The sequence below is a fragment of the Nycticebus coucang genome, chromosome 7 (assembly GCF_027406575.1).
Source record: "Nycticebus coucang isolate mNycCou1 chromosome 7, mNycCou1.pri, whole genome shotgun sequence".
Lineage (NCBI taxonomy): Eukaryota > Metazoa > Chordata > Mammalia > Primates > Lorisidae > Nycticebus > Nycticebus coucang.
The window spans coordinates 124,967,921-124,994,322 of NC_069786.1; the positions used below are offsets into that span (position 1 = coordinate 124,967,921).

The 26,402-nt window shown below is 39.6% G+C and overlaps 1 protein-coding gene across 2 annotated transcripts in view; it reads left to right on the forward strand.

The window, feature by feature from the left end:
• DAW1 (dynein assembly factor with WD repeats 1) overlaps window positions 1-20,055 on the forward strand; it is a 42,779-nt gene extending 22,724 nt beyond the window's left edge. Inside the window, exons 7-13 of one of the 2 annotated variants that reach the window (XM_053597503.1) lie at window positions 3,274-3,381; window positions 5,525-5,631; window positions 6,491-6,593; window positions 7,341-7,455; window positions 15,465-15,541; window positions 17,479-17,641; window positions 19,844-20,055. In XM_053597503.1, the coding sequence (XP_053453478.1) occupies window positions 3,274-3,381; window positions 5,525-5,631; window positions 6,491-6,593; window positions 7,341-7,455; window positions 15,465-15,541; window positions 17,479-17,641; window positions 19,844-19,878 (708 nt within the window). In that variant the 3' untranslated portion in view covers window positions 19,879-20,055. Of the gene's footprint in view, window positions 1-3,273; window positions 3,382-5,524; window positions 5,632-6,490; window positions 6,594-7,340; window positions 7,456-7,532; window positions 10,558-15,464; window positions 15,542-17,478; window positions 17,642-19,843 lie in introns of those variants that run through there. The other variant, XM_053597504.1, reaches the window with a different exon arrangement.
• Window positions 20,056-26,402: the final 6,347 nt, after the last annotated feature.

Below are 26,402 nucleotides of genomic sequence, written 5' to 3' on the forward strand. Positions count from 1 at the left end.
TTGTATCCTGCACGATTAAGTAGATATATAAGTACGTGAGTATTATATCCAATTTAAAAATTTTTCTTTTTCATTGAATTATCTTTTAAAATTATGACTTAATGAGGGTCAATGAAATTTATTAAAATAGCTTTCAAAATAACTTTTAATTGTTATATGAGATATCTAGGCTAATTGTTCTCTGGTTATAACTCAAATTTTCATGGATAATCTGATGCTCAAAATAGCTTGTGCTGTTGGAAAGCCCTTGCCCTTGGTCAGTTCTGTGTTACATCTTATACAATTAGTAAGATAATTGGCACGCTATAGAACAAGTGGTAGCTCTTAAAAATAAACAGGCTTCTCCTCCTAATAATTAAAGTGCTTCATATTGTTTTAATCAGAGATGTAAGTAAGGACAATTTTATTGGACTTTAAATAATTCTCAGGTTATGTTGTGACCTGTTTATGGGGAACACCCCTATCCTTCATGTGTTGTCTTTATCAGGTAGAACCATTATTTTTTTTAAACATAGAGTCTCACTTTGTCACCCTTGTTAGAGTGTCCTGGCATCATAGCTCACAGCAACCTCCAACTTTTGGGCTTAGGCAATTCTCCTGCCTCAGGCTCCCGAGTAGCTGGGACCACAGCACTCGCCACAATGACTGGCTATTTTTTCGTTGCAGTTTGGCCGGGGCCGGGTTCGAACCTGCCACCCTCAGTATATGCGGCCGGCACCCTACTCACTGAGCCACAGGTGCCACCCTAGAACCAAGCAACTGAAGCATGTTCACTTACCATGTTCAGTAAGTGAACTGAGTTAAATGACACAGTTAAATTACTATTAAGTGGACCGCACCAAAGGGGATCCCACAAATAGGTACATCCACTTCATCAATGCGCTAGTGGCATAAAAATAACAGGGACTTTTAGGGTCAAAGAAAAAAAGAGCTAAAGCAGGAAAAACATGTAACTGCTTCTTCCCATAGTTGGCAGTAGGGAACTCTAGCTCGGTCCCTTTTGAATTGAAAAGAGACATAACTATCTAATAACTATGATTAGATGAAGAGGGGAAATTGATAACAGAGTCATGGGCCCTTTAACCTCAATGTTGAGTAGAAAAAGATAAATCTGCTGTGAACCAGAAAAAGCAAATAGGAACCTGTTAGGGGTGGAGAGAGGGAAGTGACCTGCAGTGGTGACAGCCTTTGTGAAGAGTCAGTGACAGCCCCTATGCCAGCAGGGTCCTAGTTTTGGGGCTAATGCCTGGCCCTGGATCTTAGAAACAAGAAACTTAGGAACAGACTGCAGCATGCTTGGAAGCATTTCTGAGGGGTAAGGAAGGTGCCTGAAGCTGGGAAAGGGTCCTCTAGCCCATTAATTTATACCCACCTTAGAGAAAACAAGAACAAAAATAGGCATCTCATTTTAGAAATTAAATGTGTCTATAGTTATCCTAAAATCCTTTGATATGTTCATCCATCAGAAACTCATGCTGGATGATGAACTCAAGTTCAAGGTACTTTGCAAGGTATTAGGGACACTCCCATGATGGAGAGGCACTGTCCTCAGCTCTTGACATAAACAGATTAATAGCTTAGTTGTGTCCTATAGCAAACCTAAGAGGTAGGTATTTCCCCATTTTGCAGATTAGAATAGTAGGCCTAGAGAGCTTAAGTCACTGGCATTTGGGTGGCAGTAGAAACCAATGAGCAACTGAAATTGCACAAAAGAAAAGGTGGTATGTGGAGGACAGACTCTTGGGAAGATAAAGAAGAGAAGCCATCAGTGGACATTAAAAGAAAAATAAAAATGAGAAGAAAATAAGAGAGTTGTCGAAGCTGTCAAGCAGAAAGAATCCATGGCGAACACAGGAGTCACCACTGCAGGGCCATGAAGTTCAGTGAAGCAACTGACCGAGCCTCCTGGGTAGACATGTAGCCACGCTGGTTTCAGTGGAGTTGAGAGTGGAAGATGGGCAGTTGGTGGTGGTAGACGATTTCTCCAAGGAATGCGGTTGTAAAGGGAAAAAGGAAGTTAAAAAGGGTACCTAGAGTCGGGCGGCACCTGTGGCTCAAGGAGTAGGGCGCTGGTCCCATATGCCGGAGGTGGCGGGTTCAAACACAGCTCTGGCCAAAAACCAAAAAAAAAAAAAAAAAAAAAAAAAAAAGGTACCTAGAGTCAAGGGAGGATTTGCTTTAATGTGAGAGAAACTCAAGTATATGTACAGCCCACTGGGAAAGATCTAGTCTAGAGGGAAGGCAAAGTTAGCGCATCTCCTGAGGAGTGCAGGTAAGGGGTTTCAGGGGTGTGAAGGGACCCCTCTGCATCTGAGTCTGAAGGGGAGCAGAGGAAGGGCCAGGTGAGGAAGTTCCCATTTGACAGGTGAGTTTTTCCAGGTTGTCTGTTGAGAAAGGTGACGAAGTTAGGGCAAGAGTACGGAAAGGGAGAATGAGCCAGAAGCATCTTAAATTGGGGAAGGGTGGGCTGTACTGAGCACACAGGCACGGGCCAGCTACACCAGTTCTGTGCATTTTTCTTAACTATGTGATCAGACAGGGAGAGCAGATGATTGGATAAAATTCTGGCTTTATCAAAGTTAATTTTAGGACTTTGTGGAGGGTGTGTCTGAAAGATAGGAACTAAGAGTGTTGAGGGTGCTGGCAGAAGGATGCTTTTGTGTGTCAGTAGAATGGGGGTGATGGGCCAGCAGAAAAGGCAGGCGTCTCTGTGAGATGCAAGATATCCTGGGGCAGGTAGTGGGAAGGAAAAAGGAAGCTGAAACTACAGGGAATTGTGATCAGATATTGATGAATTGGTGGTGAATCTTCTAGAGAAGGTGATGTCAAGGTTTAGGTTGTGGCCGTGGGAGTGGTTACTGAAGGAAGCCCAAGGGCTTGGGTCTGGAGAGTGAACGTGAAGGGCCCCTAGGGATTGTCATTGAGACTGTGAGCCAGTAGCCAGTATTCTTGGTGAGAGAGAGGTGGGGCATGATTGGGAGTGACAAGAAAGATGACAGCCAGAAGGTATGAAGCTCGCAGGAGGTGGGCTTTGCTTTTGTTGTTCTTCTGGGTCTGGGGGTGGTGAGGGGAGTTAGTGCTCTACCAGCCTCAGCTGTGTGACGTGGGAGGGCCTGGGCATGGCAGGGCGCTCATATTTGGTATTTTGTTGTGTACTTGTGCTAAGAATTGAACTGAATCTGCTAAGGTAATTGCATCTTGAAGCTTTCCCATACATAATTACCAATTTGAAATTCTATCGTCCTAAAATGTCTTCCATTTCATTTAATTTAGGTGTGTTTAGCATTTAACCCTCAAAGCACATTGGTGGCTACCGGAAGTATGGACACAACAGCAAAACTGTGGGATATTCGGAACGGAACGGAGGTGTTCACTTTAACAGTATGTTAAGGATGCTAATAAGCCTACTATTTGTGTTCATTTTTGTTTGTACTTTTCTTACATAATGTGCTCTAAGTCAGATGTTTTAGAGCTATTGGTTTTCAAACTGCAGTGGAAGAGTGATCCAATTGGTTTGGTGGCTAATCCAAAAGATGCGGGGGTCGGGGGAGAGGGGCTGGAAAGTCAGTTAAGCATTTTATTTTGACTAATTTTAGTCTCTAAAACACACAAAGGACAACTTAGAACCCATTGTCATCTATCTGGCTAAAGGGAAAAATAGGTGTAGGCTGGCACTTTTTGGAAGCAGCAGAACTGGAGGACCACACCAGAGATTCCTTAAAGGGACAACTGTAAACACTCTCTTCTCCACCCCCCTGTCTTAGACCCCGCCTGCATCAGAAAGTCTGAAATGACAAGGGCCAAGGGACGGGAGGGGAAAGGCCGAAGGGCGCCATCCACAGAGTGAAAGCTGAGTGTGCGTTTGTGTCTGTCATCACCGCTGTCCAGCACCCCCTGTGATCTGCCTCCCGCCCTGCCTCCCCCCCTCCCCCCAGCTGAGCTACTGCGACAAAGATGTAATTGGGGGGGACGGCTGCATGGGGAATCCAGTTTTCTTCTCCTTTCAAAATTATAAACAAATTCTTGTGAGAGTCCCAAATTAGTTTCATAGTAGGGCTGTGTACATTGGGTATTTTTTCTTCCATTCTTGGGATACTTTACTAAGAAGAATATGTTCCAGCTCCATCCATGTAAACATGAAAGAGGTAAAGTCTCCATCTTTCTTTAAGGCTGCATAGTATTCCATGGTATACATATACCACAATTTATTAATCCATTCGTGGATCGATGGGCACTTGAGCTTTTTCCATGACTTAGCTATTATGAATTGGGCTGCAATAAACAAATGGCTTATGAAGTGAGTGTATGATGCCCCATAATCATATCATTGTATACAGTTATGATTTAATAAAAAAAAATTATAAACAAATTCTAAAAAACCAGATTATTTTCCTAAGAAAGCTTTTTCTAGGAAAGTTAAAAAGTGGACTAAAAAAGAAAAATAAGTACCAGTTTGAAGTAACACCCGAGGGCTTTTCTTTCTTAAAACTGAGTGCCGAGCATTAGTAATACAAGTGTGCTCTGCATGTCTTCCGCCTTTATTATTTCTCACTATTATTACTACTTCTTCTTTCTGGCAATGCCCGTGTAAATGCCTACAGTTTCACCTGAAATCATCCTTTCTACTGATGTGCTTCAGAGCATTTGACAAGATGAGTCTTGGTCTGCGCACCTGTCTGCTATCAGGCAGTACATTTGCTCTGTGGACTTAGAATGCTAAAGTTTAGCTACACTTCATTTCATTTGAAATCAACCAGAAAATCCACTTGTGAATGAATTTATGTTTCTAACTCTTTGTATTATTTTAGGACATAATTATGTTAGTTTCCTAAAATAATTAGGGAAACAAGGGGCATACATACTCCAGGGGAATCCGTTCATCAGAGTTGCAGAGTCCACTGTGGAGGGGGTTCCTGCCTGTTGTCCCACACGGTTTGATTCACCTGCACTGAACTGTAACCAGGTGAAAGTCATGTTCAAGGCAGGTGTCTATTAGGCTATATCATATCAAATTATCTCCAGGATGTCCTTTCTAAAAGTAGTTAATTTTACTTCATATACTGTTTTTTTTTTCCTTTTTCATACCCTGTTTTCTTTTGCACATCATCTACTTTTTACTCCTTAAAGCACACAGCTCTTTTTAGTGTTCCCAAGATAAGGTGAAGGCAGCCCTCTCGTTTCCCCAAGCATGCTGTCTTCTTTTTTCTTTCATTAAAAAAAAAATAAAATAAAAACCACTATTGAATTAAAATGAATTGGCTTTAAGTGTAAGTCAGTGATTTTTAGTAAACTTTACAGAACTGTGCAGGCTTCTCCAAAATCTAGTTTCAGAGCATTTCCATCACCCCGGAAGAAACCTCCTGCCTGCTTGTGAGCACTCTCCATCCCTACCCTGCGGCCCCCGAGCTCCTGCCCTAGAGCCTGCCCTTCTCCACACTTCCCGTTAGACCTTGACATGGTGTGCTCGCCGTCGGGCTTCTGTCTTCAGGTCTCCAGGTGTACGTGACATCTGCTCTTTTTCCAGGGACACTCTGCTGAAATCATCTCCTTGTCATTTAACACTTCAGGAGACAGAATCATCACGGGGTCGTTTGATCACACAGTGGCAGTGTGGGATGCTGATACTGGAAGGTCATTCTGAATTCTTAAGAACTTTTTTAACATGGATCAAGGGTTGAGACATTCTATTATTTATTAGTTTATTCTTGTATCGATTAACTCTGCTTTGGACTCCATAGGATTAGGACACATTAAAAACACAATTTATTCTTTAAGGTTATTTCTGATCCACAAAATATGCACTCTCTCAGAATTCCGAGCGAATAATGCCCAATAACAATGTAAAAGGAGAATGCCACGTTAGCAGTAGCCCGGATACGTAGCCATCGTGTATTCTATGTACTCTATAATCAAATTTCAGTGGCTTACCATCGTGGCAGGCATGAATATCATGAACTCGTAGTTCATTTCCAAAATTTAATTTAGTCCAAGAACTTCAATTTCCTTCCAGATGATTTTTGGTCCTAGTTATTAAGAAGTTAATCAAATTAGCATATTTGTGTTGGAAAGCTCCCCTCCTCGATCTGTCTGTGTTCTGATGGAGGGGCTGATTATCAGGGCGACTGCCCAGGAGGTATGCAGCAGATAATGGGGGAGAAAGGAGGACCTCTCTGTCGTGTGACACGTAGTTTCTGATCAGTCAAATGTCCACTCATCTGGAATTTTAGACACCTTTACCACTAGTTACTCATCCTTTTTTGAAGTCTTACCTTAAGTATTGTTATCTTAACTGTTTAACATTTCAGTACAGTTTTGTCGGAATGAAATTATTAGTAGCTTCCTTTTGAGCTATTGTCGATCCATTTTGTTTTGTCATCTATTTTGTAAAAATCAACATTGAGACGAGATTGCACAGACGTGCTTTACCCTATTGTGTGCATATACTAAAGTAAGATATCTTTCACCCATTTTAATTATTTCCATTTTGCAGGAAGGCGTATACTTTAATTGGTCATTGTGGTGAGATTAGCAGTGCTGTATTCAATTGGGATTGTTCTCTCATATTAACCGGCTCTATGGACAAAACCTGCATGGTGAGCTCGAGAACCATCTTTGCTTGTGCTATGTCTGTACTCTTTACTGCATTAGGTATTTGTTGCAACATTAACACATTTCAAAGGTGATTACGGTGTGAATTTATAAGTAATAATTGGTAATGTTTTTATTTCAAGTTGTAGCTTTTCTAAGTTAGAGGAAATTATGATGTAGTCAAAAAATTTTAATTGCTTCAAACGTATTAAAGATCTTATTTTAAAGGACAGATTATTTATGAAATTCTGATCAGCATGACCCTCGTGGAGCCTCAACTATAGTGTCACCCTGCTCCTAACTTTGTGAACTTTAAAAAATGGTTGCTAAGAGCATATACTCTGGAATTATCATTTGATTATATACCAGATTTATTATAATCTTATCATGTACTTTTAATTTTCTGGCATTGTGGTGTTAGATCAAGCTTCTTATTATTAGATGTTCTTCCTATAAAAAGAGGCCACGTCCATTCCCACCAGTAAAGCAATCGCTTTGAGATTCTTGTCTTTCCTTAATATGGTGGCAGATTCTAAATTTCTGATGTTGGCCTTCATTGTGACCGAAGTTGACTGTGGTCTCTGGTAATGAATCGAGGTAAAACTGAACATTCGAAAATTATACATGTGATGGGTACAGCATAGTTATTTAACTATCCATAAGCATGTCATGAAGACCACTGGGCATCTTCATACTTTAGATAGAAAATCATAGATTTTTTTGGCTTTTGTTTGTTTGTTTTAAAATTGCAGCTATGGGATGCTACAAATGGAAAATGTGTGGCAACTTTAACAGGCCATGATGATGAAATACTAGATAGCTGCTTTGATTATACTGGAAAGCTTATTGCAACAGCTTCAGCAGATGGTAGGTAATCTGTCTATACATTTCATTTATAGAGGCAGTTACACTTTGCTTGATAAATGTGCCTGATGCTTCACTAGGTTTCATCTTCCTGACGACCAGCTGGGATGGAAACTGCTTCATCTCCATGGTGACCATATTTGTCTCTACAGTATGTCCACATCATATTATGATAACCTTGTGTGATGCTACATAAAGTCTGTGATACCTCCCTGGTAACATATATAAATAAATGCATATGGGTTCTTGGTCATCTCCTTATTAACTCTAGTCGACTGTCAAACAGGGCAGGGGTTAGGAAAACCAATGCCTGTGCAGTTGCAAGTCTGCATATAACTTTTGACTCCCCCAAAACTTAATGACTAAGAGCCTACTGTTGACTGGGAAGCCTTACTGATAACACAGGTAACTGATTAACACATATTTTGTACACCATATGTACCATGGGCTGTATTCTTGCAATAAAGTAAGCTAGAAAAAGAAAATATTTTTAAGAGAATCATAAGGAAGAAAAAATATAACTAGTCATTAAGCACAAATGGATCATCATAAAGGCCTTCCTCCTTGCTACCGTCATGTTCAGTAGACTGAGGAGGAGGAGGAGAAAGAGGAGAACAAGGAGGACAGAGAGTTGGTCTTGTGTGGAAGGCAGGGCAGAGGCAGAGGCAGAAGAAAGTCCATGTTATTAGTCAGGTCATGCCCATTTTGCTCAAAAGTCAGCTGTCATGATGATGCTATACTGTGTTGGCCTTGTCAACCTGCCTGCCATGAATGGTGCTGTATGACTACACGACCTGCTCCATCGTGTCTGCCCCATCTCTGTGACGGATGTACGTGATGCTGTGCTATACACCGTTTTTTCAATTGCCAGTTATGATTCTGTACCACGTCTGTGTCATCTTTTTGATATCCACATAGGATGCCAAACTAGGTGTGCCTCAATTCCATGAACTTCACAAGTGACACTACACTTGCCTGTCATCGCCCTGTTACCATGTACGGCCTTATACTGTGTCTGTCTCATTCCCTCAAGGACCGTGTATTATTCTACGCTGTATCATCATCTCCTTGAAAGTTATGGTTTAATACTATATCGTTTTCTCTCATTCCTTTAAAACCACACTTGATGCTACGAAATATCTGCTTTTGACACTACAATGTCTGCATTCTCTTTGATGACACACGATACTATTCTATGTCTATGCCATATTCTGATCACCAAATAAGAAACTACATTATGTGTGTGCCATTTCCCTGATTATCAGGTGTGACGCTGTCTACATCATATTGTTGGTTACCATGTGTCATAAAACACTGTACTTGCAATGTCTTCAAAGCCACAGGTGAAGTTATGCTCTACTTGGTTGCTACTTATGACACGTATGATGTTAGCATCATATCCTTGATAACCATGTAAGATGCAAAACTGTGAGTCACCTTGGTGACAAATACATATGATGCTATACTGTGCCTACATCATTGAAAGTGATGTGTGTATCATCTCTGTGATGTCTGTGTCATCTCACTGACAACCATCTATATTGGTGTACTATGTATACATCGTATCCTAGATAGCATTTTATGATACTAAACAACAGCTCATCTTCATGACAACCATGTCTGATGTTATACTACATACTATCTCCTTGACAACCACGTACGGTGATTTGTTATGTCTGTGCTATTTCCCTGACAAGTATTTATGATGCTCCTCTTTGTAGCATACTCCCGACAAGCACGTGTAACACTGTACGACTTCTGCGTTATCTCCCTGACCACTCCCTACTTAACTCTACACTCTCTCCACACCATGTCTTTAGAACCCCGTGATACTATGCTCTGTTTGCACCATCCTTGGCAGGCACACATGATGCTACAGGAAGTTTAGTCATTGCATGACATCACATGCCATGTGCGATGCTAGTCTATGAGTTATCACTTAGATTACAAAGTGCAATTCAGCTCCATATGTCATCTTCCTGAAGACCACAAATGGCATTACATTACATCTGTATTATTTACCTTATGATCATGTATGGAACTATAGTGCCAGGGATGTCCAACCTGCTGGGCTGCATGCTGATTTTGTGATGACCTTTTTTGCTTACCTTTGGTGTTGGATATCATAAAAAGTATGCACGAACTCTTTATGATTTTTGCTAATCAGCTTTTGTTGTTAGTGTTTATGTATTTAACATGTGGCCCAAGACAACACTTACTCTTCCAATGTGCAGCAGAGAAAGAAAGGACACCCCTTACTGCACTGAGTCTGTATCATTCCTGCAATGCCCATGTACGAAACTCTGTTGTGTCTATGTCATGGATCTGTCATATATCTGACTACTGTATCTTAGTTTACATTGTCACCCCCTTTGTAATCATGTAGGATGCTACACTATATTTAATTCTGTGTAACCAGGTATGATTTTATCTGATGTCTGAGTCATTTCTTAGAAATCCATGTTTGATGCTATAATATTTCCACCTCATCTCCCTAACAAACTTATCTACAGGGCTTAGTCTGTCTGCATCACCTCCTTTAGAAAAGTGTATGATTCTGCCTTATGTCTGGATAATCTCTTTGAAATCTGCTTCTGACACTGTCCTGTGTTATGCATATCACTGAGAACTACATACGATGCTGTACATATTATGGATCATTTCCATTGAAAGCACGTATGATGTTACACTATCCATGCTGACCACTTGATAACCCCGTGTGTTGATAAAGTATGTTGGCTCATTGACCTCCATTTGTGATGCTATGCTATGATTACATCGTCTCCATGACAACCAGCTGTGATGCTTGTTTTAGTTGGGATTCTCCAGAAAAACAGCACCATCAGAACATATTTTAGACATACAAAAATGGATTCACTATGGGAATTGGGTCACGTGATTATGGAAGCTGAGAAGTTCACCATATGTCACCTGCAAGTTAGAGAGCCAGGAAAGCCAGTGGTGGACTTCAGTGCACAGGTACATCTGCACCACTGACGGTCATGTTTGGTGATGCACTGTACATATCTCATCCCTAGAATCTTAACTGTGTTTGTATCATCTCCTTGTCAACAGTGTTTGACACTACACTATATCTAGGTCATCTCCCTGAAGATCACATATGACACTACACTATGTGTCATCTCTGTGGTGGCCAATATGGTGCTGAGTTGTGTATAATCTCCCTCATGACCATGTATGACACTACCCAATGTCCACATCCTCTGTGATGACCACATACGACAACATTTTATATTTCTCTGGTGATCAGTCATGTTGAGCACCTTTTTGTTTATCTATTGATTTGAATATCTTCTTTGGAAAAATGTCCATTCAGTCCTTTGCTCATTTTTAATTGTTTTTTTTTTTTTTGGGGGGGGGTTATTTACTTTTGCTATTGAGTCGTGTGATATATATTTTGAACATTAACACCTTATCACATATTGTTTTCAAATATATTCTCCCATTTGACAGATCACCTTTTTATTTTGTTAATTGTCCCTTTGCTATGAAGAAACTTTTTGGTATTTTTCTTTTGAGACAGATTCTCACTCAGTCACTCTGGGGTTGAGTGCTGTGGCATCATAGCTCACAGCAACCTCAAACTCTTGGGCTCAAGTGATCCTCTTGCCTTACCCTCCTGGATAGCTGGGACTATAGGCGCTGCCACTATGCCTGGCTAGTTTTTCTATTTTTGGTAGAGATGGAGTCTCACTTTGCTCAAGCTGTTTTCAAACTCTTGAGCTCAGGAGCCCCACCTGCCTCACCGTCTCAGAGTGTTAGGATTATAGGTATGAGCTACCGCACCTGGCCAACTTTTTAGTTTTATTTTGTCTCATTTGTTTGCTTTTGCTACCTGTGGTTTTGGTGTCATATCCAAAAAATCATTGCCAAGACCAATGCCAAGGAACTTTTTCACTATATTTTCTGTTAGGAGTTTCATGGTTTCTGATCTTTCATGGTTTCTGATCTTTCTGATTTAAATCTTTAATTCATTTTGAGTTAATTTTTATATATAGTATGAGGGTCCAATTTCATTTTTTTTACATGTGATATTCAATTTTTTCCAGAATCATTCATTGAAGAAAGACTTTTCCTTCTTCTCTGTATATTTTTAGTGATCTTGTCAGAGATTAGTTGATGATATATGCATGAGTGTATTTCTGGGCTTTTTATTCTGTTTCATTGGTCATATGTATGTTTTTATGCCAGTACCGTTTTGATTACTACAGCTTTGTAATATAGAAAAGATAAGAAACAACCTAAGTGCCCCTTGACAGAAAAATAGATAAAGAAAATGTTGTGTGTGTGTATTTATATATAAGCATATATACATACATATATATCAACCACACATATTTATATATAAAGAATATATGAAGGAATATTTTTTTTTTTTTTTTTTTTTTTTTTGGTTTTTGGCCGGAGCTGGGTTTGAACCTGCCACCTCCGGCATATGGGACCGGCGCCCTACTCCTTGAGCCACAGGCGCCGCCCATGAAGGAATATTTTAATCCATATAAAAGAAGGAAATGCTGTCTTTGCAACAACATAGGTGAATCTGGAGGACATTATAAGTAAAATGAGCTATACACTGAAAGACAATTATTGCATGATGTACCTATATGTGAAATCTAAAAAAGTGGGACTTATAGAAATAGAAAGTAGAAGAATGGTTACCAGGGGTAAGGAGGTGGGGAAGTGGGAAGATGCTGTTCAAAGGGCATAAACATTAAGTTATAAGAAGAACAAGTTGTGGAGATCTAAGTTGCATAGATAGCATGAGTTGTGATGAGTGTGCTAATTAGACTGTGACAATAATACATATAATTTCACATACATAATATGTATATACATAATATATTTCATAATATGTATATGAAATAATCATGTGTACATCCTGAATATATACAATATTTATCAATTAAAGATTAAAAAATTGAAATGTATTTACAAAGAATCTTTTCATTTAAAAATTCTGACTGAATGAAATTTCCTTGTGATTAACATACTTTTAAGTAGTCACATATACTTTATGTTTTAATCACAGAATTTTGCTGGTTATTTTAATTATGCTTTATTTCATTGTTGTCTCCCCTTTCAAAATTACATCTGCACGCTTAATTTTTAACTCACTAGGACTTCTCAAAGTGATGCACAAAAATCCCTAGAGTCCAGATAATTTGATTTTTTTAAAGTAACTATTTACTTTTTCATTTTCTCACAGACTTTGGCTTTCCACTCACAGATCTTGCCTTTATTTTATTTTATTTTTTTTTGAGACAGGCTCTTGCTCTGTTGCCTGGGCTAGAGTTCAGTGGCATCATCACAGCTCACTGTAGCCTCCAACTCCTGTGCTCAAGTAATCTTCTTGCCTCAGCCCCTGAAAGAGCTGGGACTACAGGTGCATGCCACCATGCCCAGTTAATTTGTCATACTTTTTTGTAGAGTGTGGTCTAAGTTGCCTGGGCTGGTCTCAAACTCCTGGCCTCAAGCTCTTCTCCCATATCAGCCTTCTAAAGTGCTAGCATTGCAGGCATGAGCCACTACACGCAGCCCAATCTTGGCTTTAAAAACTTATCCCCCAACTGTAATTAGTCCACCCTTTTTGTTTCAAATATAATTGAATTGGTATAGAAAATTCATTCAGAAGTATGTACTGAAGTACCTACCTTGCACCAGGAATTGTTTGAGGAATGTGGGACACACAAGTAAACAAAAGAGATAGAAATCACTGACCTTATGGAGTCAGGAAGGGGAAACAAAGAATGAATAATGCCATATATGGATTTCATGTAGAATGTTAGATTATATAGAGCATTTGATGGGCGAGAACGTGAAAGGTTAGTCAGCAGTGTGGGATAAGAAAGAGGTATAGTCAGAGGGTCAGAATGGTCAATGATGGGTGAGGATAAAACACAAGTTCAATTCCAGTTTTGTTTCCTCATCTGATATCACCCTAGCAGTGATTCTATTTTTTTCCTTGCTCAAGAAAACTTTAACTTTAAACAATCTCTTTTTTTCTTTCGGTGTGTCTTATAAACCTGTTCTCATTCTGTGCTTCCTAAGACATCTTGATGTTTAGACCAATACTTTTTATTTATCTCTAGGCTTTGTCCTAATTCCCTTCTTGAAACTTGGATCTCATTCAACAGTTAGTTACCTATGCACACACCTGTTTCTTTATATATCTTCTTTTCTTTCCTCACTGGAATTATTATCAAGCCTGTTTTTGTTTTTTTTTTTTCGCTGTCTTTATTTCCATTCCTATCTTTTTAAAAAAAATTACAGAGTTGCATGCTATGTATTTTTTTCTGTGTTTTCTGAATTTTAAAATTAAGGTTTTGTAAAATATAGAGTACTGGCCTATCCAGGACATGCCCTTTCATGTTATTAACAAACTCTCAAAAACAAGTTGGTCACTTTTCTAAGGCTTTTAAGATGTCTAAGAAAGTAGCAAGTTATATTTTTATAATTTAATTAATTCTAAAATATCATCTTGTGTATTTCCTCCTGAAGTTGACATTGTTATAAAGGTAAGTAAAAAATTATTAAAATATTTTTTATACCCATCCCCCTCTATCAACAGAGGGAGGGTTACTAGGGGAACCACACCTATGGAGCACAATGCAAGTACAAGTTGGATCTATCAGGTGTAGAACACAAATGTCTTAATGCTGTAATTGGGTAAATGAAGTGAAAGCTATGTTGATTAGTAGGCTGTAAGCATTCCAATTTGTACAAATAATCAACACATCGAATCCCATAATGCCATAAATGTGTTTATGATCTATGTACAAATGACTTAATAAAAAATATATTTTTTCTCTAAATGCAAATAAAGTACCTAAATTTTTCTATCCTTGCTGTATTTTACATGTATCTCATGCTATAATTTGAGGTAAGAATGCATCCTTCATCTGGCCAGATAGATTGTAACTTTTCTTCTGACAAAAATTTTATTATATTACTGAATTTTTTTATGCTTATTTAAGTCTTCCATTTATAAGAAAATTCACATAGAACTTCTTACATCCACTCATCCATCCATCCATCTATCCACTCATCCATCCATCCACTCATCCTTCCACTCATCCATCTGTCCATCCATCCATCCATCCATCCATCCATCCACGCATCCATCCATTCATCCATCCATGCATCCATCCACCTGTTCATTCATCCGTCCATCCATGCATCCATCCACCTATCCATTCATCCATCCATCCATCCATCCATCCATCCATCCATCCATCCACCCACCCACTCATCCATCCATCCATGCATCCATCCACCTATTCATTCATCCATCCATCCATCCATCCATCCATCCATCCATCCATCCATCCATCCATCCATTCATCCACCCACTCATCCATCCATCCATGCATCCATCCACCTATTCATCCATCCATCCATCCATCCATCCATCCATCCATCCATCCATCCATCTGTCCATCCATTCATTCATCCATCCTACATCTATTTGTCTATTATGTGCCTGGCACTTCTGGCACTTAGCTTTTACTGTGGAAAACCATTCCTAAAGCCTCTTCCTTTCACACTGAGTGGTGGCTGATGCTCTGTCTCAAGAAGGCCTTGTTTGTCTCCCATAAACTCACATTCATACCTGGTGTAGCATTCTGGTCTTGCTGCTTCTAATTTTCTTTGCTTCCCCTTCTTTCCTTCTTTCCAATTTGTACAAATAATCAACACATCAAATCTCATAATGGCATAAATGTATTTATTACTCCTGGATTCCTTTTTTCTCATTTCCTTTTCTATCTTGGAATGAATTATCACTTCTTATAAGCTTATGGCTAAAGAGGAGCTCCCATTCACCTGCTTCTGCAGCGGGACCAGCTTGCATTTAAGTATTAACTATCTGGCTCTTGCCATAGGCAAGAAGAGCTTGTGTATCAGAGGAATAGAAATTTAGATAATGCAAAGTCATTGGTCCAAAGTTCTATATTTAAGATCAATTTATATATATCCCCACCCTTTTCAAAAAGGAACAGCAAGAGTTTTCAGTGCAGCCACCAGAAAATGCATTGCCAAATTGGAAGGTCATGAAGGTGAAATTTCAAAGGTGAGTTCCTTTCACATTTGGAGCGGTTTATTTACTTTTCAAAAATAAACAGCATGCTCAGCATAAATAGATCTCTATTGGAACTGAGGTACCAAGGTACCTCATTCTTTCTAGAAATCAGCCCTGGACTTTATTTTAAAGTGTTTCCTCAAATTCAGTATAACAAATGATTTATAAACTCATTAAAAACCCTTTAAAAAGTATAAAGCATTCTGCTCAACCATCATCAAAAGATTTAGCTGAAAATGCTTAACAGCAACTTGAAGAGTTTATGAAGTGCATTTTCTAGTGCTGGTAAATGCACAAGTTTGTATTTTTCAAAAGCAGGCTGTGTAGCAAGTATCAAGTGCTCTGCAAATTAGAGGTGATCAAGGGAGCATTTCTTAGGAATATTTAACAATTAAAGTACATACAAAGATATCCATTTTGAAGCTCCAAAGGTGTAGCTTAGGACTTTACATTAAGTCCCACTAAAAGATTTGTTACAGCAAGGCCACCCTGTCAGCGATCTGAAGTTTGGATGTGTTATCAGAATTTTTTTTTTTTTTTGAGACAGAGTCTCAGTATGTCACCCTCGGTAGAGTGCCATGGTGTCACAGCTCAGAGCAACCTCAAACTCTTGGACTCAAGCAGTTGTCTTGCCTCAGCCTCCCAAGTAGCTGGGACTAAAGGCACCTGCCACAGCACCCAGCTATTTTTAGAGAGGAGGTCTTGCTCAGACTGGTCTCGAACCCATGAGCTCAGGCAATCCACCTGCCTTGGCTTCCCAGAGTGCTAGGATTACAGGTATGAACCACTGAGCCTGGCCCTGTTATCAGAAAATTATAGAGTAGTTTGGGACTTGGTGTCTCTCACCTCCCAGCTCAGCTCAATTCCTTGGCCTTATATCTGATATCAGATTTGCTCCTTCCTTGTAAAATATCAGCTTGATGGTTTCAGGTCTCTGAAGCTCTATCTAGACCCCGGCACTGCCCCCCGTGGTTCTCTTACCCCGCTTGCCTCTGTACCGGCTGCTGGTGGCTGTGGCCCTCTGGCCAGTCAGGTTTGGGCTCCATGGCAGTCCACCCCATGCTAGGAGGTGTAGGGGCAGCAGGAGGGGATGGGAAAGGGCATGTGGGAGGCAAGCTGAGGAGAGAGCCCTGACTGTGTTTGAGTGTGGCAACTGTTGACAGCTGTGGCAAGTCTCCCCAACAAATACACATCTGTTTTTATGCTTGCTAAGTGAATATATTATTTATGGAAGTGTCATCTAGTGATGGCATTTCTTTGTGGTGCAAAGCTAAAGTATTAATTCATTTATGCAGTCAGCAAATACTTCAGAGAGCACGCACTGTGCTAGCATCGTGTAGGCACTGGTGACACATGGGTACAACCTCCGGTCCTGGAGGGGGGTGGCCCATATCAACTAGAGAGGGATATGGGTGTGATGTCCAGTGAAATGGAGGACTAGTGGGTTCCTTTGGTAACTCCTATTCATGGAAAGTGCTATCTGTACTTTGGGTACCAGTAGATGGCAGTGCCCTTCCTTGCTGATCCTGACATTCACTTTTTCTGTGGCACAGCTTAAAGGGGGATTTGCATGTTTTTGATTACAAAGAGGACATTGGAATTTGGATACATAGAAACCTGACTCTTTGCACAGAGAAGGGCATTAAGGTCTTTGGGAAGAAACTGGGTGGGAAACACTTATAATGGTGCTTTGTTCTTTATTCTTAGGATTGTGAGGAGCAGACACTTAAATGTTCCTCTCTGGGTTTTGACTTTCATGTATTAGACTCTGTAATATTTTTTCCATCATGAAGAAATTGTTCTGTGTAATAATAAATACCAGGCTTGGAACAGGACAGGTGTTAGTAATGTCCCCTTTTTTACTGATAAAAAATACATTGGACCTATTATATAAACCTGTGATCAATTTTTTCCTTCCTCTTTTGTAGATTTCTTTCAACCCCCAAGGGAACCGTCTTCTAACTGGCAGCTCCGACAAAACGGCTAGAATCTGGGATGCTCAGACTGGCCAGTGCCTCCAGGTTCTCGAGGGGCACACGGATGAAATCTTTTCATGTGCTTTCAACTATGAAGGCAACATCGTCATTACAGGTGTGAGAGAAATAAGAGCCATAATTGCTATAGGGTTCCCCAAGCTGAATTCTGAAGGAGTCCACTCCAACCCTTTCCCCTTGGCCTCGGCTTATCTTGGTTGGCTGTTCTGTTTCTACTAATGAATTTTAGGTGCATCAGAACCCATGGTAATGACTTCTGCCATTGAGTACAAGGCTTTTTGAGTCTGAGGCATAGTTGCTATAGGTAAGGTAACAATTTAATAGCCTGCCTTACAGGTTGCTCAGTTTCCCCAGGTGTCATCCATCAATTGAAGGTTAACATTTGATGCCAGTAAGTATTAGTAATAGAGACAAATCAGGACCAGAGTTCTCCACAGGTGGCTTTTGAGCCTACTAGAGATTTATTCTTTGACCCAAGTTGTTTTCTCTTTGGATGTCCTTTGCTAAAGCACTAATATTTTTGGGAAAGAATATGTATTGAGCATTTATCAAACCTTAACAATTTATAGAGAATTAATCTCAGTATTTTATAAAAACTGGATTGAGAACAGGTTAATTGAGATTATGGAAAGGTGTCAAGAGTGACACAATTGTGGTATAATATTAGCATAGTGCCTCTGGGGGAGGTCTTGACAGGGAGCAGGTGCCACAGTCAGGGGTGCCCTAAACCAGCATGGAAGACCGGGTCACCTAGTTACCCATGATTCCTCCTTGGGTTCAGCAAAGTTAAAGTCTCCAAAGCAGTCTAATAAGGTAGATGTCACATACCCAAGGTTGGCTTTGCATATTGGCTGATGAAGTGTCAGTATGAAAGTTTTGAGACCGACTGTGTTATGATCCATTATTTCACTTCCAAGACACACAGCTGACAGCATCCTTCCTGATCATCTTGTGTAAGTTTCAGCTGGCTCAGCTTATCAGCGCTGCTGGCAGGGCTTCCTCTGTTTCTGTCTGCATAGATTTTATGTTTCTTGTTATTTGTATATTTCAAAACTTTGATAATGATTTACACATAACTTCAGGGATGCTGAAAGTTATGTTTACAGCCTAAAATTTTTAATTAATTATTAGTAAGTTCTAAAACCATAGGTTGCTTCCTCTTGGTTTATGATTTTCAAGTGTTCACTAAGATGTAGGTACTTGTAAAGCATGGCCATAATGAGCCATATTATTTTATTGTGGACATACTCTTGATTCCTTCCCCACAATGAGGAAAGAAGCAGGGCCTGTGATAGAGGATGCAGGATGCCCCTGCAGGCAGCAGCTGCCACGTGGGGAGGAGGAAAGCCTGGGCTGGCTTAATGCAGCCTCAGCGAGGCCGTCTCTGCAGCCCCTTCCCTCCACCAGTTTTCACAGAATCCCCTAGAGAGTCTGGTGGGGAGGAGTGTTAGTTATCTCTGCCTTGCTTTAGTGCTGCCACTTAAAACCCTGAGTTCTTTTAAGTTGTTAATGATTTATTTACTGTATTCCTAAGCACCAAAGTGCTCACTACTAGCTCACTGGATGATGAAGCTTATTAGAACAGGGCAACACCTGTGTCTGGCCATCAATAGGGCAATCACTCTAAAATCATCTGCCTTGTATTCTGACATTGTCATTAACTGCAATGGTGATATTTAGTGGGCTGCCTGAGATCAGGTTTAGAATTACAAACTGGCATAAAAGTGGCTGGCATAGTCTTTGCTTTTTAAAAATATGAAGTGTCTTTTTGTGGGATGCACAGGTTTTACAGGCTTTCCTGGTTGCTATATCTCTTACTCTTCTGTATATATTACATGTCTGGTCCTGAAGGATAAAAGCACCAGCAGCTCCCACTGAGATGAGAAAAACCTATTGACATTTTGAGTGTTCTCAAGTGGGATGTCCTGCTTCCTCTTATGCTTATCACACAAACGTGGGGATTTTCAGAGTGACTGTATTTCCACTGGGTAATGATGTTTGAGGTAGGGGCAGAGGGGTGGCTGAAGTGCCTGCATTCTCAGACCCTCCTCAAGTCTAAGATCCCTTGAATCTTGCTGGTGTGAGCAGGATGTGAACCTGCTCCATTTGCAACCAGCGGAAAAAAACTGCTTGAAAAATACATGAGTTGCTTCAGGGGTCTGTAGCTAGTCTCTGAGAATCTAGTGTATTTAGCACATTGCTAATTACCAGTGACTCAGGACATGTCAACTTGTAAAAAGAGAGAGTGAAGTGAATGAAATGAAATAAAAAATTAACTCTGTGAAATTTATTTTGTTAGGCAGCAAAGATAATACCTGTAGGATCTGGCGTTGACTGAAGGAAGCCGGTCTGTGAGCAGACTTGCCAGCAACAGTGATCAGGAACTTGAGCTTCACAGACAACAGGCTATTTTAATGTCTCATGTACTTTCTACTTTTTCTAAGTCAACTATAATATTTATATATTGTGTCCTTAACTTCACTGATAAGACCATTAAAATTGGTGAAGTTATATCATTTCTTGATATTATTTGATGGGGATGACAGGATACACAAAACAGCATTCTTTTTAGCTCATTTATTTTTAGTTGTATCTTATTTTTTAATAGAATCAGGATGCCGATGAATAAAACCAGAGTGATTTAATAATGTTTCTTAGATTCTACTTTAAAGCTGTTGTTCTAATTTCTATTGAATAAAGTTTTTGGAGGAAATTCCATGTGAATTGTACATCTGTATTTACAATGTATGTTTTGGGGACGATATAAGGAAAACAAATTGGTTCTTATTTAACAGTAAATATATGCAGGATAGATAGTTGACTGAAAAAATGTTGGCAAGCTTATTTCTAAGAAAAATTTAAACAGACTAGACAAACTATTGAATTTTAAAATTTGAGTGGAAAACAATTGAAGTATGAGAGAAAATGATCACACGCAGGCCTGAGTACTGCTAAAATATTTTTTAAAGGATTTAAAAAGGCTATTTTGCAAAAAAAATGCACAAATAAATATTAAAAGTAATGTTAACGATGCCTACATCTAAAGCAAAAGAATGCGTGAGACCTTATAAAATCATTTTCTTTAAAAAAAACTTCATCGACATGTAATGAATATAGAAGAATTGCACGTATTTAATGATACATTTTCGTAAGTGTGGGCAGATGCACATTTATGCTTCTCATACCATCACCAGAATCAAGGTTTTAGCTACATCTATCACCCTCAACAATTTCCTTGTGTTACTGTGTTTTGTTGTTGTTTGTGGTAAGAACACTTGACATGAGCTCTGTCCTCTCACCATATCTTGAAGTGTTCAATACTGTCTTGTGAACTAAGGTACTATGTTGTACAGCAGATCTCTAGAACTAGTCTAGAACTCTTTTTTTTTTTTTTTGAGACAGAGTCTCATGCTGTCACCTTAGGTAGAATGTTGCAGTGTCATAGCTCAAAGCAACCTCAAACTCTTGGACTTGAGCAATCTTCTTGCCTCAGCCTCCTGAGAGCTGGGACTACAGGCACCTGCCACAGTGCCTGGCCAGCTTTCTCTATTTTTAGTAGAGACAGGGTCTTGCTCTTGCTCAGGCTGGTCTCGAACTCCTGAGCTCAAGCAATCCACCTGCCTTGGTTTCCCACAGTGCTAGGATTATCGGCACAAGCCGCTGCACCCAGCTTCTCATTTTTAAAAATAAGGTAAGTAGTCGACAATATGGTTGGGTCCCTACTGTGTACCAATAATGCTACACCACTTCATCTTCATCATCTCACTTAATCTTCCCAGCAACTGTTACCGAGTAGATAAAAACCCTGATTTAAAAGTGAGCCGGGTGAGTCACAGAAGAACTAAGAAATTTGGCAAGGCATCCAGACATTAGCTGTTAAAGTTGTTTTTAGAAGGCAAGGATTGTACCATGTTCTTTTCTTTGAGACAGTTTCATTTTGTCGCCCTTGGCAGAGTGCCATGGCGTCATAGCCCACAGCAACCTCCAACTCTTGGGCTTAAGCGATTCCCTTCCCTCAGCCTCCCAAGTAGCTGGGACTATAGGCACCCGCCACAATGCCCGGCTATTTATTGTTGCAGTTGCCACTGCTGTTTTAGCTGGCCGGGGCAGAGTTCGAACCCGCCACCCTCAATGTATGAGGCCCTACCTACTGAGCCACAGGCACTGCCCCATTGTACCATGTTCTTAAGTAAAAAAGATTTGATTGTGGATGAAGAGTATCAGATGTATCAGGATGACTTGAGGTGAGAACCACATTTTAGATAGAAGATTTAGGATGAAGAGTATCAGATGTATCAGGATGACTTGAGAACCACATAGATCATCTATGGATGATCAAGAAGAAAAACACAAAACAAAACAAAAACTTTGATGTGGCTGTTGGCATAAGGAAGTTCTAAGACTGTGAAGCCAATGAGAGTTCAGATCAAAGAAAATTCTTGCCACAATTTGGGTATTTTTTTTTTTAAGCAAATAAATTTTGTTAGTTTTTCAGCCTTATTAAATAAACTGACAAGTAAAAGTCATATGTATATTCAAGGTATACGACTTGGTATTTTCATGTAAGTGTACATTGTGAAATGATCAATTATAAACTATTAATCAACACATTTGTCACCTTACATAGTTACTTTCTCCCCCCATGGAGACAATACTTAACATGTCTTCTCTTAGCAAATTTTAAATGTGTATCACTATTAACTATTGTCACCATGTTGTACATTAGGTCTCCAAAACTAATTCTTCTTATAATTGTGGGTTTTTGTCCTTTAACCAACATCTCATTTCCTCTACTCCCTAGCCCCTGGTAACTACCCATTACTGTGTTTCTATCGAGTTCTACATTTTGGATTCCACATATAAGTGAGATGATGCAATATCTGTCTGTCTTTGTCTGGCTTATTTTACTTAGCATAATCAGGTTCTTCCATGTTGTTGCAAATGACAGAATTTCCTCCTTCCTCAAGATTAAATGATACTTCATTGAATATATCCGTATACCAACATATCTTGTTTTATTGTGTTCATTTTCTTGTGCTTTTCATGTACTGTGTTTTTTATGAATTGAAGGTTTGTGGCAACCCTTAGTCAGCAAGCGTATCAGTGCCATTCTTCCAACAATACGTGCATATTCTCATGTTGTGTCTCTGAAATTTGGGTAATTTTAGCAATATTTCCAACTTTTCTATTATTACTATATCTATTGTGGTGATTTGTGGTCAGTAGCCTATGATGTATTGTAATTGTTTGGGGGCACCATAAATTGCATTCACATAAGATAGCAAATTTAACAAATGTTGGGTGTGTTCTGACTGCTTCATTGTCTGGCCATTCCTCATCTCTCTTTCTCTCTCCTGGGCCTCCCTATTTCCCTGAGACACAGCCATACTGAAATTAGGCCAGTGAAGAACTCTATGATACTCTCTAAGTATTTAAGTGAAAGGAAGAGTCCCATGTCTCTCGATTGAAATCAAAAGCTAGAAATGATTAAGATTAGGATGGAAGGCAAATCAAAATCTGAAACAGGCCAAAAGACAGTCCTCTTTTGCCAAGTAGTTAGACAAGTTGTGAAAGCAAAGCAAAAGTTCCTGAAGGAAATTAAAAGTGATCCTCAAGAGGGCAGAGCTAGATGTCCAAACAGAAGCTTCCAGTGATCATCCCTCCACATGAACACCAAAAGTCAACAACTATTCACACAACAACTATTCTTCAAAAGAACCAAAAGTCAGGTGAGCAATCTGGTTACCTGCTGTTGACATGATGTAAAGGAAGAGACACTGCAGAGAACAGAAAAGACAGTCTTGCATGTTCTAGGCGACTCCTCCCCCATCTGCAGGCAGTGCTGTGACAGCACACCCAGTGGTGAGAAAATCTGTGTGCCTGGTGGAAGAAGAGTGAAATGATTGTGGGACTTTGCATTGGAAAGTGGAACTCTGCAGGTGCCCATGGAGGGAGCATTTAGACCAACCTGGCTAAAGAGAAATCCTGTGCCCTGCAAGCTGAGTTCTCAATAACCTCACCACTGCCTGACAAAAAGCAGCCTGGGGCCAAGACAAAATTCTTAAGGCAGTTAGACCATAAAGGCCACAGTCCTTGGGCAAGTCTTATGGCTGTGCTGGTTGGGAGCTAGTAGATGTGAGGAGCATAGACGCAGAGAGACTCCAGTGGTAGCAGTCAAGCCCCACTCACTCAAATTCAGGCTGTGCAGTGCAGTGAGAATGTTCTTCCACTGGAAGAAAGAAAAAAGTTCAGAGGATGTTGCTTTGCAACTTGGGCACCAGCTCAGCCATAGTAAAATAAAGCACAAAGTAGACCCTGAAGCATCTGAGTCCTGGTCTTACTTCTCAGAAGGCACTTCTGGATGTATTCTGGTCCAGACGGGTACTTGCTTTCCTGAAGGGAAGGACTCAGTCCTGGTAGGATCCATTTCCTGTTCACTAAAGAGCCCTTGGACTTGGAATAAACATTAGAGGTAGCCAGGAAACTGTCACCACTGTCTTCGGGTGAGACTGGGATGGGTTCAGGCATGACTTTGCACGGTTCCTTTGTGGTTGTTTTGAAGGAGCACCAATAGTTGAGCATCACTCCTCAACTCCAATAGTCAGCCCAGCACAGAGAGTGAGGGAAGGGAGTGACAGACTTTAGTAATTTACAGAATTCTTCCATATCTTATCCAAGTCTGCCAAGATGGTACTACCAGGAGTCTGCAAGAATCACAGCATTACTGGGCTTGGGGCACCCCCAGTGCTGATGTGGTTGCAGTGACCAAAGACTTAGGTCATAATACTCAATTTCCTTTGAATACATGGGCGGCCTTTTCAAGAAGAATGGATTTAAACTTGAGACTGTGAAGATTCAACACCTAACTCTTCAGTGCTCAGACATTAACAGATATCCACAAGCATCAAGAACACCCAGAACAGTGGTTTTCAACCTTCCTAATGCTGCGGCCCATTAACACAGTTCCTGGGGGTTGAGACCCACAGGTTGAGAACTGCTGACCTAGTAAAACTTGACCTTACCAAATGAACTGGATAAGGTGTCAGTGACCAATCCTGAAGAGATGGAAATAGGTGACCTTTCAGACAAAAAATTCAAAATAACTATCCTGAAGAAGCTCAGTGAATGTCAGGACATATAAAGAAGGAATTCAGAAGCCTATCAAAGAAATTTAACAGAGAGACTAAAATAATACAAAAAAATCAAGCAGGTATTTTGGAGCTGAAGAATTTGACTGACAGACTGAGAAATGCATCAGAGTCTCTCTACAGTGAAGTTGACCAAGAAGAAGAAAGAATTAGCTTAAAGACAGGCTATTTTAAAATACATAGTCAGAAAAGAAAAAAGAAAATAAAAGAATGAAGCATCCCTACAAAATCTAGAAAATAGCCTCAAAAAGTCAAATCTAAAGGTTATTGCCCTCAAAGGGGAATAGAGACAGAGATTGGTGTAGAAAGTTTATTTAAGGAACTAATAACAGAACTTTAAAAACCTGGGGAACGATATCAATATTTAGGTCAAAGAAAATCATAGAACACTAAACAGATTTAACCCAAAGAAGACTACCTGACAACATTTAAAAGCTAAGCTTCTAAAGGTTACGGATAAAAAAAAGACACCAAGGGAAACAAGAGAAAAGAAAAATATAACATGCAAAAGGAGCTCTAATATATCTGGCAGCAAACTTCTTGAAGGAAGCCTTACATGTCAGGAGAGAGTGACATGACATATTCAATGTGCAAACAACAACAACAAAATCTTAATACTAGAACTTTATATCTGGCAAAAATATCCTTCAAACATTAAGGAGAAATAAAGAGTTTACCAGACAAAGAAAAGATGAAGTATTTTTATCAATACCAGTCCTGCCTTACAAGAAATGCCAAAAAGAGTTCTTTGATGTAAAATAAAAGGACATTAATGAACAATGAAAAATCATCTGAAGGTATACAATTAATTGTTAACAGTAAGTACACAAATACAAAATACTCTGTTGCTGTAATTGTGATATCTTGATGTCTTGAGTACAAACCACTGACATGTTGAGTAGAAATACTAAAAGAAAAACCTATTAAAAGTAACTATAACAATGTTTTAATAGATAAATAGTATAAAAAGATATGGACAGAAACAACAAAAGGTTAAAAAAGGGGGAAAGTTTAAAGGATAGAGTTTTTGCTGGGTTTATCTTTGCTTGTTTGTTTGTTTTTAAACAGAGCTGTCATATACTTAAAACATGATAATTGGTTACAAAGTGGTTTTTGCAAGCCTCATGTTAACCTCAAATCATAAAATCTACAACAGATACACTGTTGTGTGAGTGGAGACGCGAACGAACAGCAGATTTGCCGTGGGTGTAAACTCGCTCCTGTAATTATTAAGTCAAGAAACAGACTATACACCGTGGGATGGCATATAGCAAAAATTTTTATTCCAAGTTTTAGTTTTATACTCTTCCAGTCACATACACACTTAATCTATTATCTATTAGTTTCATCATCATCTTATCTTCTTTTTTACATATCTGAAATTTAACTTGAAAGGAAATACTTATCATATCAATGCAATCACCTGTGTAGTAAGTCTCTTCTTCTAAACAGTGACTAATTTCCGAGCAGGTCACAAAGACGAAAGTAGCCACAGGGGAATTGAATATCTTCAAGCTTTCACTCAGTTTACTCAGTATGAAGTAATAACCGTGTCTTTCCTTCAGGGCAGAGCACCTACAGACCTCTGACAATATGTTGTTAACATATGTCAACCCTCTGGCCCATATCTCTGAGGAAGGGTGGCATGCCCTTGGATCTCAGGCTTTATGGGGTGTACAGCTTCAGAGAAAAGGCCTAAGGAATTTACAA